We start from the raw sequence: 26,110 nt of genomic DNA, 5'->3' as shown, positions 1-26,110 counted from the left end.
AATAGCTAAACACTGGAAGGATACTAATGCACCTTCCTTGAATGCCTTGATAACAAGGATTAACTACATAGCCGAAATGGAATATATCACTAGTCTCCGGAATAATACTGTAGCCAGGTTCCACAAAATATGGTCTCCATGGTATCTCTTTCGTGTTGTACCACTACCCGGGCTCCGCTGAGAGGTTTCTTCTCCTTCTTCTCCTTCCTCATTTCCTTTCTATCTCTCATTTGCCTGTTTCCTTGTCATATCGCTCTGCTGCATTTACATATCGACTCTTTTTATCCATTTAAATAAATAGCTGTTCATATACAGATATGTGCATTTGTACAAAGCTTTATATGTGTCTATGCATATGCATACCTGCTTCGCTCTCTTCTTTTCCTCAGCACCCCTCCCTCCCCTTTGCTCTACTCCTCCATTTCATTCCCCTTTACTCATTTTCATGGTTTTGTATTAAATCTGCATTGATTATAAAACACAAAATCAATGGTCACGTTGAATAGTAACTAGCGTTATACCCATTTTGAGTGTCTCCTTATGTTCTTGCTAACTCCTCAAAAAAGCTTTCTCAATCGTGTATATTGCACTGTAACTTACTATACATATTGCTACTGTCAAGATGTTATATTTGACCATTTTCAATAAAAATCTATTGTAAAAAAAAAAAAAAAAAAAGTGGCCTTCAGGATACAGATATCCTACATATCTAAGCATGTAGTTTACTTTCTCCTCCAAAACAATTATATATCATATTGGACAGTAGCTGAGTCTCAAGACTGCCTCCCACAAATCAAATGCATTGCATCCTCTGCATTTCAGCCACTAGACATATATATAGATGATAATGGTGTCTGCAAGACATAAGCTTTATATAATGGTGTATTTCCCACATTCCACATTTGAGTGCTGGAATTTGCACATTTCTCCATGCAAAATTTATTTTCAGTTTTGTATCAGTTTTGTTCCACCTGCAATACAAATGACACTACAGAGCATATTCACTGTTTGACTGCTGGCATTTCATCTCTGTAAATGATAATAATAATTAATATTTTAACTTACACGTGCTCCTTTAGTTGTATATTTGCAAATCTATATAAATGTATTCCTTTACCAGTTTCTGCGTTTTATGTTTTGCTCTTTATGTTTTTCAGCTCAATCTACACATCAGACAGGTAATGTATGACATTTTGTCCATGTGTGACCTCACAAGATATAGACAAAATAATGCTTTTGATCAAAATAAAAATTCTGATTGTTTACAGGCAAAGCACTCTTTCAAAATGTCAGGAACATTCACAACTATAAATGAAAACTTTTTTATACAGTACCATTGTAGGTGTTTGTAGATAGTGTGCATGTTGGGGATGTTTAGGTGCTTCCCACAGCAGCAGTCCTGTAAATAATTGTGTGCAAGCGGTGCAGTCACCCAGAGCACAGCAGCATCTCTGCTTCATGGCCCCTTTATACAGTGCCGTAACTAAACATTTTGGTGCCCTGTACCAGAAAAGGAATTGGATATTTACTAAAGGTAAAATCAGCTGAAAACAGACTGGAAATCGACTATAAACCGATTTAGATTTACATTGACCATCAGCCAAACTATTGGTACTTTAAAATAGACCTTTATAGAAAGGTCCCTTACTTACTAATAGTCGGTTTTAAAACATCTCAAAATCAACTCAAATTTGTCAATTAACAACAACGACTAATCTGAAACAATCTGTTTAACTTATAGCCAGTGGCACATTGGCTGAAACCTCATTATGATGTCTATAAAAGTAGAGATGATGGACAATTTGAATATTATTATTATTATTATTATTAATAACAGTTTCTTATATAGCGCATACATATTCCGCAGCGCTTTAGAGTATACTGTAGTTTAACATTCACATCAATCCCTGCCCCAGTGGAGCTTACAATCTATATTCCCTACCACATGTACATGCACACACAGACATTCTAGGGTTAATTTTTTGTTGGAAGCCAATTGACCTACCAGAATATTTTTGGATTGTGGGAGGAAAGCGGAGCACCCAGAGTAAACCCACGCAAACACGGGGATAATATACAAACTCCACACAGTTAGGGCCATGCATATGATTTTTCAAATGAGTGACTAAAGTCTGGTACTGTCAATGGAGCGTGTAACAAGTGTGGATGATAGAAGCAGAAAGACGGGGTTGAGGAAGGAGATATTTTTAGATAAGCGAATATATCAGCTGTATGTTGGTGTAATTTGGTTGATAACCTGATATGTTAGCAGAATAATTTGTAATTCAATAAAATATAGCTAACCAATGTAATAAATGACAGAGCAGAGCAGCAGAAGAATATTTTGCAAGGAAAATGTGGGAGAAAATGAGTGCATGAACAAAAGTTATTAAGGTGTCTTTCTTAAGATATGTGCAGTTTCTGGAAGTGTTTCTTAGATGTATGGAAAATAGGCCTTTATTCAGATCTGATCGCAATACAAATTTGTTTGGAAAATGGGCTAAACCATGTGCACTGCAGGTGGGGCAGATGTAACATATGCAGAGAGAGTTAGCTTTGGGTGAGTTATTTTGTTTCTGTGCATGGTAAATACTGGCTGCATTATTTTTACACTGCAATTTAGATTTCCGTTTCAACACACCCCACCCAAATTAACTCTCTCTGCACATGTTACATCTGCCCTACCTTCAGTGTACATGGTTTTGCTCATTTCCCAAACAAGTTTGTACTGCAATCAGGGGCAGATTTATTAAGCTTGTGAAGTGATAAAGGGGGAAATTTACTAAAGGAAATGTGTAAAAAATAGGTGTAAAAATGGGTGTATTTGTATCCAGAAATACACTTATTTTTGACATTTACTGTCCCGAAAATACGGCAATTCGTATTAATAGCACATCAATACGAATTGCCGTATTTTCGGGATAGTAAATGTCAAAAATAAGTGTATTTCTGGATACAAATACACCTATTTTTACACCTATTTTTTACACATTTCCTTTAGTAAATTTCCCCCAAAGTGTCTGTTTTTATCACCAGCCAATCTACCTGTGAAGTTACGGGCTTGGTTTGAAAAATGACAGGTAGGAGCTGATTGGCCGGTGATAAAAACCAGACATTTTATCACTTCACTGAGCTTAAGACATCTACCCCTCAGATCTGAATAAGGGCCATGGTTTGGATACAAATTGAATGTAGGAAGCAAAAGACAGTTCTGAGACAAGTGACATCTAGGCAGTGAGTTTAAATGGTAGGATCTATTCTCATGTTGTCAACAGAGATAGAAATGTTAGGCTGGTAACTACTATTGGCCAATGGGAATATTAAAAACTTGGTTATTGAATGATTAAGTTGAAGCAGAGAGTTGACATCAAAGATCAAATGTCAGAACAAGATTCAGTAACACAGTCAAATACATAATGAGGGATCCCGAGGGGACAGATAAATTTGAGTATCACCCACAAACAGATGATAAAGAAAGCCGGAAGTGATTGAGGGCCAGATGCACCAAGCTTCAAAAGTGAAAAAATGGAGAGTGATAAACAGCCAGCCAATCAGTTCCTACCTGCCATGTCACAGACTGTGTTTGAAAAATGTCAGACAGGAGCTGATTGGTTGGTTGTTTATCACTCTCCAATTTATCACTTTTGAAGCTTATTGCATCTGGCCCTATGTGTTTTCCAAGAGAAGTGGTATAGATAGAGAAAAGCAGAGGATCTGGGACTGAACCTTGTGGCACTTCACTTAGCAAAGGACGAAAAGAGGACATGAATACAAAGAGAAAAAGACAGAAACTTTGATTTTATTGGCAGATACTGTAGGTGTTGATAAAGGTGCCAGCGGTGTGCCATGTAGGTCTTTTATTTACCAGGCAAAATGGCTTTGCAGGCTGACACTGAGTTAAAGCAACAAATGTATGTACAACAGGAACACATTGCACATAGCATACACCCTATACAGACAGGAATATATGGGGAAGCACAACTGGTTTCCAGACAAATTGAAACACACATGTTTGTGTGTATACATACAGTGGTGGCAGTGGACCACACACAGGCATATATGTAGAAGTAAAGCGGTGATATAATGTAACCTGCAGGGTTATTGCCGTGAGTAATGCTGTGTCTCTCCATTATAGAAACTCTCAAGGGTATGTCTCTCCTCTATGGAGGATGGAGCTGAAGCGAAGTGTAGAAGGGTTGAAGGTCAAAAATTTGGCAATTTAGGGTGTTGGGGGTAAATTTACTAAAGGGTGAGTTTTTATAAGTGAGCGATTTTGCCTATAGCAACCAATCAGATTCTAAAGGATAATTGATAGAATCTGTTTGATTGCAATGGGCAACATCTCTCACTTCTAAAACTTAACTTACCCCTTATATAGCATTTGTACAAACAGAGTCTAACAGCATCAATTCCAGCAGAATTAGAAGTGAGTAATGGCCTTCAGATTCAGCAGTGATCAAATCACTGGTCACCTGTGTCAGTGTAGTGGAAATAAGTGTGTGAAGAGTGTATAGTCAGGTCTCTCAAGCAACTTGGAAGGTCTAAGGAAGGTGAAAGATGGGATATTATAGTAATTTGAGAGCATTTGGTCAGCATTTAGTTTTTTTTTTTTTTTTTTTTTTTTTTGAAAAGAGGCAATCACTGCATGCTTAACATACAGTGCATATATTTACTTATCTCAACATTCCAGCATCTACAGCAAAACTGCAATTAAAGTACATGCAACAATCTGGGCCATAGGCTCGTGCAAGATGCCACAGACCAGGGGGAATGATACCCAGCAGCAGTGTTGTGTAGGACTGGGCCATAAAGGGCCCATAGGCAAATGCAATGACAGGGGCCTGCTAAAGAAGCATGACCAGCCTTGGGTAGGTGTGGTTATCTATTATAATATTAATAATCAGTTACTCTTTTTGCATAATATCAACAATATGTAACACTTTTAATTAGGTTACCATTAATCCATGCCAATTTATGTTAAAATATCAATAATTAGTGGTCCCTTAATAAAAATAGTTGGTGGCTCTTTTAATAAATTAGAAATAAAACATAATATACACACCTCTCTTTGGTGTACGCAGGCCACAGCTTTGACCCAGAGAGCTTGTTCTGGGATTACCACTAGTTGATTTTTGATGGAAACATGATAGAGTGGTAATATTGGCTCCCAGAAGACATAGTAGGGGGTTGGGAACTGGTTGGACCTCCTGTTAGTGTTCAACAGGCAGAACTTTGACCCGGTGAGCCTGTTCTGGGCTTTCCACTGGAAGGAGGAAAACATTGCTAACACTGGGTCCAAGAAGATATACTAGGGATTTGGTGTCCTTGTGAGGTGTTGGTGTATGCCAAACAGAAATGTCACATAAGGTGCCTCTTCTGGGCCTTCCACTGGATGGATTTGAATGAAAACTTTAATGAACTGTAATAAATGACTGCAATAACTATAATTTAATGACCTGATATAACTTAATGAATAACCATAAATGAATAACTCCAGAAATGGAGTCTGTGGCTAACAAGCTTGCCAGGGGCAACTTAATTATCCCCAATAAATTGATGGGTGCTATGGATTATCAGGGATTTGTTTCACCTGCTTGAGGCAGGTGAAGCAAACTCCCCAAAACACAACGGTTTTACTAAAGTTTATTTGTTTTTGCAGTTTAATGTGCTTTTTCCCCAGTGCTTTTATCGGATAACCCCATAAAAAAACATAGGTGAAACATCAGAAGTAATTGGCTACTCCCAACGGTGTATCCAAATGCTTTGGAATAGCAACACTGATAACAGAAGGAAATATACAGTATAAACCCATCTAAAGGGTTGGGATTCCAAAACTGAACAGCAAGGAAACTGGGGATAAGGGCTACTGGCAAAACCCTCACCCACACCCATCTAGACCACATCATGGGTGCATTAGAACATCTTTATTTTTAAAATGTTGATAGTTACATCCAACTCATTGACAACGGTTATTGGTTCCAAGAGTATTTTAAACCTCAACAACATTAATTTCCATGTATTCAATTTTGACCATTTGCTCACAATGTTGCTCTCATCTACTTTAGTCTGGCTCCCGTGAACTGGCTGGTTACTAAGCAACAGAGCAGTGGCAGATACACACGGCAGTTTATTGCACATCTATGAAACACTGCCACACAGCAATGTCAAAAATGATAGTAAAAAAAAGACATACTGTACGCAGTTTACACTGTGGCATCACAAGGGGCTTTTATTATGTATGTGATTAATAAATGCACAGGGATACAATGAGCTAGTCGCGAGGGGGGGGGGGGGGTAGGCTTTTATGATTGCTTTCTCTCTTCTGTCAGGGGGGACTGTTACAAGTATTGAATTTTTCCATGTCAACACTTGTGTCGAACTTGTGCCACTGTCTAACTAGTGCATATTGCCAAAGTCTATTGTCTACTGATTGTCTAACTAGAAATTCTGTGTGAGTTTTACCACACCCTATTTCTGCACACATCCAGATGTAACCATTCACAGCTGCAGGCCCCAGCAGCGCACAGCTCTGAATCAGTCACATTGTTTTAATTATTTTGTGAATTTAAGTGTAACATCACCCGTCTACAGTATATACTTATTGTAGTTTCAAAATCTGTTCACACATTACTGGCATAATGAACTGTATATCATCTAATAAAATATTAAGATTCTGTTGTATTATATTATGTAAAATGGTAAATAGTGTATAGCTACTAATATAAATTTTATCATTTTATTTCCATCTCACTATTCCCCAGATTTCATACAAGGTACGTAATTTATCCCTCTAATCTTTATGTTCTTATGATAAACAAATGGTACATATAGTTACTAATATACATTTTTACCATTTTCTTTGCTTCTCACTTTTCAATAGGTTCCACACACAGTAAGTAATTTACTCCTCTATTCTTTAACAGGCTGTCTTCATACAAGGTGTATTAACCAACACCTTTCTCACTTTATTCCAGATCCATATTACACAAACTGTGGTGGTCTCCTGACCCAAATGTCTGGAAATATATCAAGCCCCTTCTACCCCAGCAATTATCCTTCTAATTCTCGCTGTACATGGGACATACATGTTCCAGAAGGATATTACGTGCAGCTGTCATTCCTTCATTTTGAGTAAGTTTAAGAAATATCTTCTGTAGCATATAAACAGCTACTCAGGGCTGTTGTCCATACTTCCTTGAGTCCACCTGTACTCTGTAAGGCGGCCAAGAAGGGTGTGTGCAGGGGGCCTTTGGAGTAAGTGGGGGACATGGCCACGTTTTCAGGGGCCCGGGATCACCATTCGATTTCAAGGAACCTCCCGACCATTCTGGCAGGGTAGGCAAGTAGGCTGTAAGCTCTTACCAGGCATATACTTTCTCAGCACTGGCACAGGGGGCTTGGGGGGATGTCCGTTGATGTACATGCACAGCAGCACAGCTGAGGGGACAGAGGAGGAAGTTATGTGGCCACAGTGTGATCACATTATTTCTCAGTGATCACTGGGATGGGCTCCTATTGGGGCTTTTAGAATTACTATTCACCAATGATAATAAATAGCCCTAAAGTTTATATTTTGACAATTAGTGCTCAACTTAAATACTATAAATACTTCTTCCCTTTCCTTCATTATATAAGAAATATCAGGCTAGGTGTCCCTGTCCAGGACTTTTCACTGCAGCTCATAACAGGAAGCTAGCCATGCGAGGGGCCCCTAAGGGCCAGCAGTGGCTGCAGCAAAACACTTGTGAAATGTGTGGAGAGAGATATTTTCACACATTTTCTAAGTGATTTTCAGCAATCCATTGGTGGTATGCCACAGTGCATTCCTCCCTCCTGAGTGCCCTCTTGACTACTGGCACCCTGGATGCCAATGCTTCCATTGTATCTGGGAATTACTCCACTGCAGCTACTGTATCATGTATTGTATCAGTTGTAAACTTGTAACTATCATTAGTTATTTTTAGTCTATATTGCCAATATTCCTTAGTGATTATAAGACCGATTTAGCAACATATGCATCCACAGATTTGGATGTGGTGTGATAATATTGGACCTTCTTGCAATGCCATAACTGATTACATTGAACTGATGTAATCACAAGCTCTGTCCCTTCAATGCTAGTTCATCTTCAAATCAAGGTATTTTTCACAAAAAATATCTCAACCATGAGCCGCACATTCGCCACTGCTCGATATAACTGCCGCTACTTCTGCTACCGGCACCACCCTCCTTCTCTCAACAACTGTCCCAACCCTAATAATACTTACCAGTTGTGATCGGAGCTCCTGGCGGGCTGTCGGTCATCAGCCTCCCTGCTGCTTTGACCTTGGTGCTGTAAAGTGAGCTGCCTCTTTGCAACATTACTTTACTGCACTGGGGGGGGGGGGGGGGGGAGGGTTACAGGAGCAGCAGGTAGCGCAGATAACTGGGGCAGCCTGCACTGGGGCACCGATCACCCTACCCTTGGGAGGTAATATACTCATTTTACACAGAAATCATATTGCTAGGGGCAGAAAAAAAAGCTGTGCTGGGTTGGGGAAGTTGGCGTTATTATCAAAGGACTCGCAGTTTTATTTTTTGCATTTAAAAAAAATGTTGTCCAGATCGCATTTCCAATAAATATGGTGAAAAAATGCCAATTAAAGGGTTTGGAACAGTTTTACATGAAAACATAATGGATTGTGCATTGCTGTTTTTAACCACTGATATTATCGCACATGTTAGGGGTTTCCAAATGTATTTGTATTGTTGGTAAGGAACAAACCCTATTAGTAATGGAACTGAGATAGAACTGCTGGACATGTGCTTCTACCTCATGCGCTTTTCCTTCTCTTACACTATCATCTACTCTTTGCTCCCCACAACAGTATCTAACCCTTGATTTCTGTATCCCTGCTGCTTAATTTAGGGTTATGCCTTCTGATGCAGAAATGTCTATAAACCATGTGATTACACTGTATTGTCTTGTACTGTAAGTCACTGTCTTCTTGTTTGGTTCATTTGTTTATGTATTTTGTTAGGCACTGGGGAACTCTTGTGGCACCGTGTCAATAAAGGAAACTAAGAATTTAATGACATTATTACAGAATTCAAAGTTTGGTTGACTGAAGTCATTTAGATCTATTTTCATGTATATTGTATATTCTCTATATGTGCAGCTTGGAAACACACCCCTACTGTAATTATGACTGGGTGACTATATATGATGGGATTCCTGAGTACTCTCCTCAGTTGGCAAGGATCTGCAAATCTCCAAACAGCACTTTCTACTCCTTATCTAACATCATGAGCATCGAGTTTATTAGTGACCAAATTGTACAGCTTACTGGCTTCCTGGCTGTGTTTTCAGCAATTTCCAGAACAAATGGTTCGTATTAATAATTTAATATACATTTTTCTTTTTTTGGTACAATATCACAGGATGGATGATTTGGATACATGTGTTATATGGTAGCTAGAAAAAAAGATATTGAGGGTCCTGTAAATCAGGGTAGAGAATAGGCCAAACATGGGCAACAGCTAATATCAGAAGTCTTCATATGTGGACCGAAGATCAGCTTTAATGTACAGTATTCTATTTAATGTCAGGCTGATATACAGCCACTGCTACAACTCTTACCAATAAAGAGTTTGGCCATGGGCGGACCTCTGTGTGTCGCAAAGCAGAAAATAAAACATAAATGCTATCTGGTTTCTTCAGGAACAAACCGCCTTAACACAATAATATATGGGTCATCTGCTAGCAGATAATCAAGTCATCTGATCATTGATCATTTCTTTATTTTAGGAAGTAACCCTATCCGGCTTGTGGGTGGCTGGGACAGCTGTGCCGGGCGTGTGGAGATCTACTATAACAATATCTGGGGAACAGTGTGTGATGATAGATGGGACATCAATGATGCACATGTTGTATGTAGGCAGCTGGATTGTGGATATGGAATAGCAGCTCTACATAATGCATACTTTGGTCAGGGGACTGGAAGCATTCTTCTAGATGATGTGAGCTGCGCTGGAAATGAACAGTATCTCTCCCAGTGTATTCATCGAGGATGGGGAATACATAATTGTGGCCACAATGAAGATGCAAGTGTCATCTGCTCAGGTATGCTTCTGTTATTTTTAATAATTTAGCATTAATATTTTATACAGTATATACACTGATACATATAATAATGATATAAATATGTAAAGATGCCGCCTTATACATCTAGTTCCAATACACCATGCAGCACGAGATGAGGGATTAGTGAGCTACCAGGTCCCATGCAAGTCTGCTGTGCGTTTTTTTTGTTTTGCAATGCAACTGGGATGCATGCAGAGACTGTGCTGATTGGTTAAAGACACTTGTACATACTGTAGGGGATGCAGTCAGTCGGCACAGGGACATCAAATAGATCCTGTTGCTACAATGCAGGGTGCCGACCAGCTCATAATGTTAATTTTATTATGTTTATTAATATGTTTATTTATAATGTATATTATGTTTATATTACTACGATTGTTATTATATTCAATGATATACAGGAATTATAATTTACAAGTAAGACTAGAACAAAACATTAATACAGATTTTATGTAATGCGAGAGAAGGTCCATGGAGGTGGGGGGAGAGACCATGAGTTACTAGACCAAGTGCCATCAACCCTAGTGATGCGTCTGGTCAGACCTCTCCGATCGTGCAGTGCTCCCTTCTCGACTCGGTGTCATACAGGAGCTTCTGCACATGCACAGAAGCATTGTATGCAGCCACAATAAAATAGTCCAGCTAGCCACGCACCCCTACCCTCTCTCGGAAGGAGGTAAGAGATGGCTCAGGGCAGGCTGGGTGGGCATTAGAGAAAACTTAAAGCCACAGTTACTTATACACAGGACCCAAGGAGGGTCAAACAGGCAATGGATATAAGTAATAAGGAGGGCAGTCAGGAGACAAAGCAGGCAGGGCACAGTGTGGAAAGATGAAGATGGGGTAGACAAGGGGTAGACAGGAGGAGGTGGGCTTCATAATTTGGACAACCTCAATAACAGTAGAGAAAGGAGAAGGTGGTGGGGATGTCAGTGTACAGTATTATTGATATGGGACAAAATGCTTTAAGCGGGAATGTACAAAAAGGGTTGGCTTACATTTTTCACTTGGTTCCAAAGACCTTTCACAACACTGCTGCTTAAGGTCCATCTGGTCCACAGACTGTCTTTACACAGGTCAGAAACTGGCGGGGAGATGCCAGACTCAAATGTATCTGAGCTGGTAACTAAGGGGCCGATTCAGGATCACTTGTTTCATCACCTATAGACACCTGCTAATGACATAAGTTGTCATTAGGTGCATTCTTCAACTCTTCCATCTCCCACTATCCATCCTCTCTTCTGCTCTCTGGTCTCCTACTATTTCTCTTCTCTTTTGCTCTCCAGTCTCCCACTATACCTCCTCTCTCCTGCTCTGCCACTATTCCTCCTCTTTCCAGTATCCCACGATTCCTCCTGCTCATCCATCTCCCACTATTCTTCTCTCTCCTGCTCTCCAGTCTCCCACTATTCCTCCTCTCTTCTCTCCCATCTCCCACTATTCCTCCTCTCATCCATCTACCACTATTCTTCTCTCTCCTGCTCTCCAGTCTCCCACTATTCCTCCTCTCTTCTCTCCCATCTCCTCTCTTCTCTCCCACTATTCCTCCTCTCAGCCATCTCCCACTATTCCACCTCTCTTGTGCTCTCCAGTCTACCACTATTCTTCTCTCTACTGCTCTCCAGTCTCCCACTTTTCCTCCTCTCTTCTCTCCCATCTCCCACTATTCCTTCTCTCTGCCATCTCCCACTATTCCACCTCTCTCGTGCTCTCCAGTCTCCCACTATTCTTTCTCTCGACTGCTCTCCTGTCTCCCACTATTCCTCCTCTCTCCAGTCTTCCACTATTTCTCCTCTCTCTGCTCTTCCATCTCCCACTATTCCTCCTCTCTCCTGCTCTCCCATCTCCCACTATCCCTCCTCTCTCCTGCTCTCCAGTCTCCCACTATTCCTCCTCTGTTCTCTTCTCCCATCTCCCACTAATCTGCCTCTCTCCTGCTCTCCCATCTCCCAATATTCTTCCTCTCTCCTGCTCTCCCACTATTCTTTCTCTCTCCTGCTCTCCCATCTCACACTATTCCTCCTATCTCCTGCTCTCCCGTGTCCCACTATTCCTCCTCTCTCCTGCTCTCCCATCTCCCACTATTCCTCCTCTCTTCTTCTCGCCAGTTTCCCACTATTCCTCCTCTGTCCTCCTCTCCTGTCTCCCACTTATCCTGCTCACTCCTCCTGTCCCATATCCCACTATTCATTATCTCTCCTGCTCTCCAGTCTCCCACTATTCTTTCTCTCTGCTGCTCTCCAGTCTCCCACTATTCCTCCTCTGTCCTCCTGTCTCCCACTTATCCTTCTCACTCCTCCTGTCCCATCTCCCACTATTCCTCCTCTCTCCTGCTCCCATTTTTCTTCCTCTCTCCTATCTCCCACTATTCCTCCTCTCTCCTGCTCTCCCATCCCCCACTATTCCCCCTCTCTCCTGCTCTCCAGTCTCCCACTATTCCTTCTCTCTCTTCTCCCATTATTCCTCCTATTTCCTGTTCTCTCATCTCCCATTATCCTCCCCTCTTAAAGGCGTGGCAAGGTTTTTTTGGCACCTCAGGCAAAACTTCAGCACTATACCACCCACACACCAATATCGAATTTACAGAACCTCAGGTGAAAGTGTGAAGGTCTCGCCTTAGAAGTTCAATACCTGCCGTTCATTTCAAGTTAAATAAGGATGCCTATCTCAGATCCTGGTGCCGCTAGGCATCTGCCTAACTGTATAGCAATCCCTGTCCTTTCTCCCATCTACCATTATTCCTCCTCTCTCCTGCTCTCCCAACTTTGCAATAACATTGGGGTTACATTGCAACAACTTTGCAATGTAGCCCCAATGGGGGTGGAAGGGGGGTTGCTGGGGGCATTTGTTTGCATCTGGATGTACGAATAGCTAGTTCCGCCACTGCTTTGTATACAGATTCATAGACTGTTGCACAGATATACAAATGTCATATGATATTTCTGTAACTAGGAAGCATTTTTAGCAAAAAAAAGATGCCTGACGTTCGAAGGTTCTCACCAGGTGTGCCAAGAGGGGCAGTTTGGCATGACTGCAGCAAGGTTTTGAGGACATATATGTATGTAGCATGAATAAGGTCATCAGGATGTGCATCTCTTGTAGCTTCTGGTGTAAATATAGGAAATTATAAAAGGATGAAAATAAAGAGCAGCGCAGATGTAACCCTCATCTTACGTGCGATGTGTATGCACATGTACAGTATACTGTATGCTTCGCATGTAAGAGAAGAAGCACCAGACTGAGACTGATTGCACCCATCCCTGAGTGCCTTCTTGACTTTGCAGAATGATCAGAAGGGAGCTGTGATGCTGTTCCATGTTTTATGTTTATGAGTTTTCAGGATGCACACCCTGAGACTTACCCTCAAAAATGGTGGCAACATGCAGCTCTAGCTGGCCAGCTCTAGCTCTAGCTGGCGTAACCCCATAGAAGCCTGTGGGCTTCTCTGCGCAGTGCTGCTGTGTGAGGGATCTGACAGGGATCCCTCCCAGCATGACCTGCGGCCGCAAGTTACACTGCACATGCGCAGCTGGACCTCCCTGTTAGAAACGAGGAAGTCCAGGTGGCCGTGGGGATCTCTTATTAGGTGAGCTGCCCATTGCGTTGCTCACCGCTTATGTTAGTACATATGTGGTGAGCATCGGCAAGATGGGCGGCGGGATGTACTGCCGCTGCTTAGTACATCCCACCCAGAATCTTCAAAAATCTGATGGATTACTACAGTACCTCATCGTTTTAAATATACTATCTCTATACTATATACTATATCTACTACATATTATCGGAGGCCATGTACACACATTGTAGAAAACATTCAATAAAATGTAAACAAGATCATTTAATATCAAATTAATTGCTTTGTTTAGTATCAACATTTTACAGATTATAAACTTCCATTTTCAGACTCTCAGAATACAAACACAACAACATCAGGTAAGCCATAAAGTGAATGTATTTCTTTTCTTTGTACAAAGAACAATGGCCCTGATTCATGTTTGTAAGTAAACCAGGACATGCAATGCAGGTAGGGTCCTGGTCATGTGACTTAATGACACTTAATGATCTCATTAGCAATATTCTTCAGTGTGTACACACTATCTAGTTTGAATAGTTACAGTATATCAGCAGAGCCACTGGTGGGCTAGTGTGTAAAAGGCTTTAATTGTAAAAATAAAGCTGTCTAACATTTGCAATCTACATGCAAAAGCAGTCAGTATTTAACTTGCACAGAAAAATTATAAATGTATCACTTCCTTGTATGACAGAATGGTTTCTTATAGGCACAAAGTTATTAGCTTTTTGCTTTACTTTCAAACATGAATTGTGCCCAATATACTGTACGTTGTGCATTTACACATGTACTGTATATCTATGATAGTGCTTCCACTGCATTGCATTATGTGACATTGCTGTTTAAAAAACACTGTTTGAAAACAAATATAAATTATAATATTCTTCACATAAATTTCCATTCACCAATTTATTACTCAGACCTACTAGGGTCCACAAAGCATACTCTTTTTTTGTCCCAATTGGCAAGTTAAAAATAAAAATCCCAGAAACATATCTGAGTTCATAGGCTAAACCAATAAGCCCCACGGGTGGCGATGGCAATGTTTTGTGGGAGCGGTATGGACAACGCAGGCTGACACTGAGTGGGAGGGGTGTCAGTGCTATAGTAGTGAAAATAATACATCATACTACCTTCAGTTCTCGATCATGTTCAGGAACGGTTGTAAATTATGTTTATACTTATACCATATTGTTCTTTTTACAATAGATCATTGACTTTATTTTCTTTATTTTGCAAAATGTAGTACACCCCCCTACATCCCCCTACACCACTCTGTGGCCCACAACAGGTGAGTATATTATTAGTTTTAGTAAATGTATTATAATGTCACTGGTTGAGCAAAACCTTTCACTTACAGTATTTTTATTTATATTTTAGCACCTACAAATGACACATGTGGAGGGATTCTAACTCAGCCAACAGGAGTGTTTTACAGTCCACTGTTTCCAGGACTTTATCCTGATAATGCATTCTGCATATGGGAAATTAGAGTTGCTCCTGGGAAAACTGTGGATCTTTCTTTTGAATATCTGGAGTAAGTGTTCATACAACTTCCTGTATTTTGTCTTTATTTTGTATCCTTAACTGTTGTGGTCAAAGTAACCAACTGTGATAAGGTTTTCTATGGCCATTAAAAAGTTGTACAGTACTTTTGGTGAACAATGCCTTTGAAAATTTCTTGTCACCACAACATTTAATGATTTGCAAATGAAAAAAAGGTAAACCAATGGGTGAATATATGTTTCTTTAAAAGAGACTTTGAGATTACCACGATTCATCACACCAATGCAGATGGCATATATATATATATATATATATATATATATATATATATATATATATATATATATATATATATGGTATATATATATATATATATATATATATATATATATATATATATATATATATATATATATATATGAGAGAGAGAGAGAGAGTCTCTCTTTCAAGGCCACCTGGGCTTTTTCATCAGGACGTGCAGTACAGTGCATAAAGTGCAGTGCAAAGAAAAGAAAAAGTGCACCGCACTTTATGCACTGTACTGCATGTCCTGATGAAAAGGCCCAGGTGGCCTTGAAACGATAACAAGCACGATGTGTGTTTATTGAATTTTATATAAACTCTTGGACTTATATGAAATCCGTGGAGTGCCGCCTTATTCCTGTGGGCCCTGCCATAAGCCTTAGGACTCATCTCTATTGCACCATTTAAAGGAAGGTAACTCGGTTCTATCCATTTGTCCGCTTTCATCGAGTTAATTTTAGTTTGAACCATTGTAAAATAGTTTTGTCTGAAATAAACAAGTATGTCTAGTACTAGATTGAATCATGCATACTGTATTAAAAGTACAGGTTTTAAAATAGTACATTTTAAAGTACAGTAAGTAACATATTAACAAAGCCATATGTCATATATGAAGTTTGTGAAGTGCTGTTTATTGCTGATATCATATTTTCTATTACAACAGTCTGGAGATGCACAGTTCATGTGCGTACGACTCAGTGACTATATATGATGGCCTGCCACTCCGCTCCCCACAGCTAGGGAAAATCTGTACTCCTGTCAACTCTAAATTTATGTCTACCTCTAATGTGATGGGTGTTGTGTTCCAAACTGATGGAAGTGTACAAAAAACTGGATTCCAAGCTGTATACTCATCATCACCGAAAAATGTCACTACTCCAGGTAGCAATTTTTATTCTTGAACCCATGGGGTATGATCTACATTATATGTTGAACTGATACATTTGGCATACTACTGTTATTGGTAGAAATATGCTAAGAATCATTTGTTAGGCAATTTTGCTGGGTATTTTTTAGATAAAGCCGTGTCTTGCGAGTTTGCTCATTTGCATTAATACTTGAAACTTTACTTTTCAGCAGGGCCTGTGCTAGGGTGTTCGGCACCTTCCTGTAAGATATAACTTTGTGTCCTCCCTTACAGGCTGAAAAAAGGTGTATCGTGCCCGTAGTAGTAGCTCCTCTTATACACACAATGTGACCAGGAGCAGCAGTGCCAGAACTAGACTTTTTATACCCTATGCCAGAAAAGAAATTGGTGTGCCCCCCCCCCCCCCCCACACACACACACGCACACACACGCACACACAAACACACCAAAAAAATAGGGACAGTGTGCACTGAAGGCGCACGTCAAAAATGGGGGTGTGGCTTCATGGGGAAGAGGCGTGGCCACAGAATAGTACCAATTCACATTACACCACACAGTAGTGTCCTTTGTTCACATTACAATGCACAATAGTGACACTTATACACATTGCACCAGCTAGAGCTCCTTAGGCATACTATGCCAGCTAGAGCCCCTTAGACACACTGTGCCATGTAAAGCCTTTAGACACACTGTGCCAGGATTAGGCATACCTTAATACCCATTACACATTGTCACACACTATAATGCTCATTTCATATTATGCCTCACACTGTAATGCTTATTACACATTATGCCACACACCATAATGCCCATTACATATTATGTCACACCTTAATGCTTTTACACATTATACCACACACTATAGTGCCCATTACATATTATGCCACACATCCTAATGCCATTACGGTATGTGGTTTAATGTGTAAGGGGACACATTAAACCATATACCGTAATGCCCATTACATATTATGCCACACACCATAATGCCCCTTACATATTTTGCCACACACCATAATGCCCATTACACATTATACCACACACCGTAATGGCCATTACATATTATGCCACAAACTGTAATGCCTATTACACATAAAGCAACATAAGTGCTTCTTACCTACATGCTCGTTGCCAGGGGTTTCTTACTCAATGCCAAGGGTTACATGCTCATTGACATGGGTTACATGCTCATTACCAGGGGATCCATGCTTGTTGCTAGGGGTTTCTTGATTGATGCCAAGGATTACATGATCATTGTCAGGGGTTTTGAGCTCATTGCCAGGGGGTTCCATGCTCCTTGCTATGGGAGATTACATGCTTATTGCCAGGGGGAATTACATGCTCATTGCCAGGGGGAATTACCTGCTCATTGCTAAGGTGAGTTACATGGTCATTGCCAGGGGGAGTTACACGCTCGTTGCCACAGTGGGATTACATACACATTGCCACAGGGGATTACAAGATTGTTGCATGGGGGAGTTACATGCTTGTTGCCACGGTAGGATTATATGAATTACGTGCTTGTTGCCAGGGGGACATACATGTTCATTGACACGATGGGAATACATGATCATTGCTATGGAGGATTACATGTCCATTGCCAGTGGGAGTTACATGCTCATTGCCAGGGGTTATTACATACTTGTTGCTTAGGGGGTTACACTTTTTCTCCTTCTAATACCCCATTTACACTAGAAGCAAATTACTGGATTAAAGCTTTTCAACCCGGGATTTTATTGAATAACCCAGGCTTCTTTGGTGCGAAAAAGTCAACCTGGGTCTTAATTTCCAGGATGCTGACCCTGATCTCAACCAGGGTTGGCAATTCGGGATTTAAAACCTGGGTTGAACCTTTCACACCCAAGAAAAACACACTTTTTCATCAAATTCCCGGGTTGAAAAGCTTTAACCTGGCAATTTGCTTCTGGTTTGAATTCCGGTCAGACTGCACCCTGCAAAATCACCCAGCACTCAAAAATCAGCGGAGTATAAGAGGAATGCTGCCTCTTGCTGCTTTTCTACCTCATCGCCGCTGGTGTCAGTCTTGGCACATTGGAAGAGCGGGAATGAGTGCAGGTGGTCGAGTGGGACGTCATACCGTCATGATGCATAGTAACGTGGAGGCGGGATCCAAATGTGCAGCCGTACTGTAGCAGTAGCCCGCAGCACCTGCCATGATCAACCTGGGCGGGCAGAGGTATGCAAGTAATGCAGTCCTGACTGCCGCCTGTCAGTAACCGAGCACTGCAGATGAACTGGGAGAAATAGGTGTGTTCCATAGTAATTGCAGCAGGCGAGCTTGAGGGGGGGTGCTGGATATTAGAAAAATAGGACCCTAGGAGTGCACACCTAGGCCCACACACACAGTTACTCTTACTGTCAATGTAGGAGTTACTACTGCTGTGGGCATTTTGTGTATAAGCGGCAATACTACTGTGAGTATTGTGTATAAGTGACACTACTCTGTAGCATAATATGAATTTTAAAGGTATTATAAGGGAATATTAATGGCTATTATTAGTGATAGCATTCTGGATTACTTAAAAGTACATAAGATTATAAATAGAAACCAGCACAGATTTGTGAGGGATAGGTCTAGTCAAACAAAGGTAATTAGCTTCTATGAGGAAGTGAGTGGGAATGGAGCCCTGGGAAACGCAGTGCATGTGGCTCAATGAGGTAGATCTACAAAACATGCAAGCTGGGTATAGGACGTAAAATCTGATCTTGGGTTATAAATTGGCTGGAAAATAGGAAACAGAGAGTTGCCATTAATAGAAGATTTTGAAAATGTTCTAAAGTTTAAGTGGTGTGCCACAAGGTTTGATGCTGGGGCCACCTCACGATGCAATGCGATGCGATCTTACTAAGTAATGTATTCAATGCCGAAAATTGCATGCGATTGCATGTGATTTTGTAAGGGGTGATGGCATTAACTGTAGTGCCAATTTTAGCTACCCCCCCACACTATCCACACCACCCCATAGCGTTGCAAGCGCAGCATTCTCCCACTATCCACACCACCCTGAAGCGTGGCGAGCGCAGCGAAACGCATCCTCCTGACCTTTTCATACCCCCACTATCCACGTCGGCATGCAGTTGATCTTATATAGGCCCTTATTCTGATCGGTGCGGATATTCCCGCATTCTTACGGTGCGGTCCGCACGCCACGGTGTTTTGCCGCGTGCGGCCATCGTCCGTAGAAACGCCCACGTGTCCTCCGCATTCGGACGGACTCACTCTTTAAGAACAGGGCGTGTTTACGGACGACATACAAACCATGCGTGTGCGGGAGAAACACTCAGATTCGGCACGGTATTACAGAGTATTACAGAGTATGCTCGGGAATACCGCATCCGAACGGGAGCCAAGCGGTGCTACCGCACGTAAGCGGAGTATTTACGCCAAACAACCCACTATGAAGTATCTTCTGCTATACATCACATGACCCACTTATTCAATTACCTATCCTCATAAAAAACTGCTTATTTGGAATTGGAATCAATTAGATTCCAATATATCCTTACAAGCATGCCTAACACATGCATTGCACACATTAACCCTTACAGCAATTGAAGTGCAATGGTTTCAATTAAAGCACTGACAAGCGTCCTATTAGTGAGTAATGAGTAAAGGAGTAGATTCTATTGGGTTCAGGTGTTAATGGTTGTAGTCATTAGGCGTACGTTCGCCTACCGCATGAACGAGTGGTGTCCGCAAAGCAATAGTACACTTGTGGACACCGCACATTTCTGCCCTTTTTGATCGCGTGCATTCGGAGTGGTTTCCGAATGTACGCCCCCCAACATAAGTGTACTCCCCCGTGTCCGCCCATGTTTCCGCCCCGTTTTGCCCACTTTGAAACTACGCCCATGTGCCATTCCGCATGACGCCCATAATACGCCCATATTTCCCGACTGATTGCGGGCAACAGTTTTGGACGGGATTTTGCCGAACTGGTACGGAGTCTAGGCGTGGCACATGCGCGTTGCGTTCTCCACGCATGCGCAGACGGCGAAAAGACGCGATCCGTAAGAATGCGGTAAAGTCCGCGTCAATCAGAATAAGGGCCATAGTGTGGTGAGCGCAGCGAGCCACCGAGCCCGAATCGTGGTGAGCGCAGCGAGCCCGTGAGGGGACACGGAAAACATGTAAAGTAATCTGCGTCCCCTCGTGGGGCTCGCCATGTTTCGGGCTCAACTTAAATCAACTCCACGCCGACATGGATGGTGGGGATATGAAAAGGTCGGGAGGACGCGTACCGCCACCGCCCGCCACGCTTCGGGGTGGCGTGGATAGTGGGGTGGTTTCAGGAACACATTCACAGAAGCCATACAACACATCTGAGACAGTAATGTGGACACATGTTAACGTCAAACTGTAAATTTAGTGAAAAATTATGAAGATAATGAATAAATAACAATAGCAAAGATAATGATTAAATATGCCAAGAATCACAAATACATCCAGAACAGTAAATATTAGATAATAATAACAACAATATAAGGAAAAAGATAATGAAAAAGATGAAGAAAAAAAGACAGGCACTAAGTGGGCACTGCAGTAACCTTTGGCAGGAGGCTCATTGCATATAAAATGCGTTCAAAAAGGTTGTCTGCAGCCACACTTCTCCTCCACATGAACTCCTGCAGGTATAAGTTTAAGTGCTGCCTTGCAGTGCCTTGTTGCTTCAAATTCCTCCATTTGGCGCCCCCCCCCCCAACCTTTCTATATTCTGGGTGTGTACCCCAGATTCAAGGTGAACAAAATTGTATTTGTGGTTTACCCTGCAGTGTTCATAGCCGGCCTCCTGTAATTCCTCCATCTTATAGGCCCTCCAGCAGTCATGGTAAATAATCGAGCCAGGGACAACATGTGCTGTAATGGCAGCCATAAGGGTGGTGGCGTCTCTCCTGTCGACGGCTGTCAGGAAGCAGGCCCCTGTCTCCCTGCAGATACCACCGAACACCCATTGCTGTGGCAACATCCTCCCCACAGCATATTTCCTTTTGTAGAACAGGGTCTCATCGACCTCCACCACCAGTCCAGGTCCTCCAATTTGGGTCTGGGGCTGTGAGATAAGATCGACGGTGCAAGCCTCCCTCATAAGTGTATTATGCTGCACAGTCGTCTTAATGGACATCTGTAACTCCCTTTCGCAGTAGGCGACACTGGTAAGTTCCTGTGCCCAGGAGTACAGAAAGTGTATGAGGGTGACAAATGGCATCCGGCATCCAGGGTACCATAGGTCTGCTTGCACAGTGACCTTTCATCGACAGGACTGTATAGGGCAGCGCCACGTACCTTATCTCACTGCCAGCCTAATGGGATGCCCATTTACGCAAGTCTGCGTAACTGGCAGCAAATTTTTGCGCTGTAGAAACAGCAACAACTCCTCCTCTGATGTCGGCGGGCTAAATAATGACATCTGCTGACCTGCTGACCTGCTGCCATGCTGCTGTCGACACTAGTCACTGAAACACTGGAAGAACTCTGGGTAGCATCCATCACTGACACCGGTTTACCTCAGAGTGAGGGACCAGGAGCACTTACGCAACTTCTGACTGACTACGCTATTTATATAGCTTAAGTTTATTCATAAAGCATAGTTACGGTTCTTTATATGCATACATCACTACTATATGCATTGAAAGTACTGGGATCGCATCGCACGGATCGCATGCCACTAAAATGGGACATGCGATTTGATGCGATGCGATTTCCTTCCGCAAGTGTGCATAGCTAAATTGGGCGCCCAACTACTACATAAGTACCAAATGGTCTAAGGTGCAGAGTGTCCATTTTTTGTGGCTTATACTAAACTGTGTAAGATAATTAGATCATAAAAGGACTTGGTTTCTCTACAGGGCGATTAACATTAACTGCAGGGTTGGGTAGCAAAATGAAAAATGAGGTTTAATATTGATAAATGCAAGGTTATCCATTTTAGGACAAGAAACGGGCTAGCAACCTATTATTTAAATTGGGAGATTCTAGGAAAATCAGAAATGGAGAAGGATTTGGGGTGCTCATAGACAGTAGACTTAACTGCGGTGTTCATTGTCAACGGGCAGCATCAAAGGCCAATAAGATATTAGTTTTCATAAAAATGGGAATAGAGGCAAGGAAGACAGTGTAATCATGCCACTTTATAAACAATTGGTACGTTCTTATCTGGAATATACTGTACAGTTTTGGGCGCCACTCCATAAAAAAAGAGATCAGGGAACTGGAAAAGGTTCAGAAAAGAGAAAAAAATTAATAAAGAGTCTGGAGTCATTGGGTTATAAGGAAAGGTTAGCTAAGTTAAATAAGTTTACATTAGAAAAGAGGTGACTAAGATCGGATATGATCAATATATATTAATATATAAAGGGTCAATACAGAAAGCTATCAGGTGCTCTGATACCATGAGGTCTATAAATAGGACATGTGGTGACCCACTAAGAGTAGAGGAGGACGTTTTGCACCCAGTGAAGGAAGGGTTTCATCACAGTAAGGGCATTAAAGTTGTGGAATACTTTGCCTGAGATGTTTGTGACATACTCAATGGATATGTTCAAAAAATTGTTAGACACATTTCTAGAAGAAAAAAGTATACAGGGTGATAACCATAATTCATAAGGTACCATTGTATACTCAGCAGTAAATTGGATAACCACTTTGGAGTTGTCAGGGATCCTGGCTTATAAATTATAGGCAGTAACCTTATCCATGTAATTTACACTGCAGGAAATCTTATACAGTAGGTTGAAATTGATGGACCTATGTCTTGTTTTCAACTTCAACAACTACAGATGGAGCCACGCTCAACAAGACAGCTCTTGTTGCGAATGTGCATTCTTGACTAGGAGACCCAGCGCCTGGCCACTCCACAGGAGTGCACAGGGATGCTCCAATGGCTGCCAATAGAGCGAGCGACTCACATGCACATGCATGCCATTCTTGGTGACTGGCGTGCTGAATCAGGCGTTCTGTGGCACACAAAGAGCCATGATCAGGATGGCTCCATCTGTATGTAATTATATAACTATGTCATTAATAAGGTGCACTACTGTGTGTCATAAAGTGAATAAGGGACACTCCTATGTGGATTAATATGAATCAGGGGCAATACATGTGGTGTAATTGTAATTGTGAATATGATTGTGTTACTGTGTGGTGTAATTCTAATTGGGGGTACTTTTGTGCGATGCCCATCCCTTAAGAAATGGAAATGGTTGCCTGGGCAACAATGTCGGGTGCTGGGAGGTAAGACTCGTGAAGCAGCTACTTGGAGGGAGGGTGAGGTCCCTCAAACAAAAAAAAAAAAACCAGAACAAAAGTAGCGCGGAGGGAGGTAATGCCACAGTAGGGGACACACTTGATGGGGTCCCCCGGCCGAAACATCCCTCCTTCCAACTACTAAACCCAGGCTGGCAATCCCTGGGGAAAGGGGTTCCTTCCAAGTGTACGCAAGGCCTTGGCTGAAGTCCAGAGTTATCCCCAGCACACCTAGGTGATGGGTGCCCAGTTGAAAGCAGTTTGTGTATATATTAGATGTATGTAGAACTGTATTTTTCATGACAACTACAGGTCCCAGCAAGACTTCAATGTATGATTTGTGGCACAAAACATCTGCCGATAAGGAGCAATCTTCGATCTCAGCTCAAAATGATAGTAAATTTACCCCTTAGGGTTACATTTTGAACTAAATTTAATGGGATGTCATTAAAACATACAAAATGCCAAACTGTTTCTTCAATGTAATATGATATGATATCGGAGTTTAACAAAGAAAAAAACAAGGCATAAATCTTCCTTCTAAAAGTGTCCTATTTAATACTGCAGAATTTCAAACTAAAAGTTTTCCTTGTTAATTTACTTTAAATGGGTATGTGTTCTTTTTTTACTCTATGGAAATAAAAAACTACAAGTTTAAAATTATTTTTTTCTTGCAGTTAACTGTGGTGGGATCCTGACTAATCCTTGGGGAGTCATTGAGAGCCCAGCTTACCCTTTTTCCCACAACCCTGCAGACTGTGTTTGGCATATTCAAACCGCAAATAGTATTATCCAGATCCACTTTAATGACTTTGCGTAAGTAATTTAAGTTTCACAATGCAGAAATGACAATTGTTTAAGTAATCCTTCAAGTTTCATGGAGTTGTCTTGCGTGTATTAGAAATGGACATCAGCTGCCTGCAGGTAGAAGCTAGACTCTATTTCATAGAAAAAAGGGGGGGTTCAGGGTGCGCTAAACCTTATCGTATTAAATAAATTCAAGTCACATTAAAAACTTTTTGCATTTATTAAAAACACCCTCTGGGCATAGCAGTACGCAGTCAAGGTTTGTGTGAAACAATTTCAGTGAATCAACAACATAAGGTATCCTCTTATACAGTAGACATTCAATAAATATTGAGCTAATTACGATATTCGTCTTATTATTGTCATATATATGTGTGCAGAAATTCCCCAAATTGAGCTCAATAAACGTAGATCAGCACCTCTGAATGATCCCCTGTTGGGTGGGACCCAAAGTTTTTAGAGATGAAAGAGAAGAAAGGTTCACAGTGCGCTATGAATAAATACACGAATGTATAAGACAATGATTTAATAAAATAATTGCCCTACATGCATAACATGGTATATACAGAATAAAAATGAATAACTCAATACAGCATTGGATGAAATTCTTTCAGATGTTCGATGTTTATAGACATCAAGTATATATGTCGGGCATTTCGTCATACCAATGACTTCATCAGGGGCGGTGAAAATAGAGTGTCAGTTGAACGAATTGTGCATAGATTGTCAAAGGAATGGGTCTCCCAAAGGAAACAGCGATCCAATGGGGGTGAATCCACCAATGATAAGCTCTTTGAATTACTTCAAATAAGGCAGGTGCTCTATCAGAATATTCAGTATCAGCAATCAAAAATACTCAGTAATGGCAGACCAATAATATGTATATATATATATATTGTGTGTGTGTGACTGTCCTCATAAGTTCAAAAAATAGCAGCTGAATAAGGGTAGTTCTGTATTTTATATTGTCTTTGCCATTTTAAATCCTTTTCCTTCATTTTTATGAAATGTTCAAGACTTCACCATTGCTTTTGCCAATAGATGCAATTGCCCTCCATGACATTCTTGTCAGAAAATTGTTATAGCCATGACCATCCGCAGGAAGATGCAAGCAATACATTATGTCTAGCTACCTATAGACTTCTTTAAAAAATGGCTGTTAATGAAAATTTTTAACTGGTTCAATGATTCCAAGTACTTGCCTACTGGTTCAATGATACCAAGGCCCTCTACTCTTGCCTATATCTAAGGCATAAAATGTTATTACGGAGACACGGGCAAGAGGATCTGCTGCAACATCAACTACAGCTGCATCTTATATTTCACTTAACTGTGTACAAATGATCAAAGTGGGTAGTTTGACAGGGGCAGTACACCTGACAAACCGTAACACAGGTGTCCTAAGGTAATCTCAGAACAGAATCCTCCCTGATCACTACACAAGCTATAAGGAAGAAGTAAAGTTGTCGTTTCCATTTCTCACTTGTTTCAAGAGTATGGTTTGACATCTGCAGCCTTAATGCACCCATGTGCTCAGTATGGTTCTGGCGCAAAGTACTGGACATTAGACAACATTCTGCCCACTTGTGTTGGCCTAGTGTCGGCAAACACTATGTTTACTACACAATTGTCAACACATAGTTTCTGTCAACATAATACATGTTAAAATGA

The 26,110-nt window shown here is 41.2% G+C and overlaps 1 protein-coding gene across 1 annotated transcript in view; it reads left to right on the top strand.

The window, feature by feature from the left end:
• The window catches only part of LOC146062914 (scavenger receptor cysteine-rich domain-containing protein DMBT1-like), a 384,870-nt gene that overhangs the window by 346,814 nt on the left and 11,946 nt on the right, over positions 1 to 26,110 (top strand). Inside the window, exons 10-20 of the mRNA XM_083174922.1 lie at positions 1,158 to 1,178; positions 6,762 to 6,773; positions 6,881 to 6,892; positions 6,975 to 7,131; positions 9,159 to 9,367; positions 9,788 to 10,102; positions 14,027 to 14,056; positions 14,941 to 14,985; positions 15,075 to 15,231; positions 16,168 to 16,385; positions 24,310 to 24,448. Coding sequence (XP_083031048.1) covers positions 1,158 to 1,178; positions 6,762 to 6,773; positions 6,881 to 6,892; positions 6,975 to 7,131; positions 9,159 to 9,367; positions 9,788 to 10,102; positions 14,027 to 14,056; positions 14,941 to 14,985; positions 15,075 to 15,231; positions 16,168 to 16,385; positions 24,310 to 24,448 — 1,315 coding nt within the window. The remainder of the gene's footprint in view (positions 1 to 1,157; positions 1,179 to 6,761; positions 6,774 to 6,880; positions 6,893 to 6,974; positions 7,132 to 9,158; positions 9,368 to 9,787; positions 10,103 to 14,026; positions 14,057 to 14,940; positions 14,986 to 15,074; positions 15,232 to 16,167; positions 16,386 to 24,309; positions 24,449 to 26,110) is intronic.

Source organism: Crinia signifera, chromosome 3, assembly GCF_055691185.1.
Source record: "Crinia signifera chromosome 3, ASM5569118v1, whole genome shotgun sequence".
NCBI lineage: Eukaryota > Metazoa > Chordata > Amphibia > Anura > Myobatrachidae > Crinia > Crinia signifera.
This window is presented reverse-complemented; position numbering and strand designations above follow the sequence as displayed.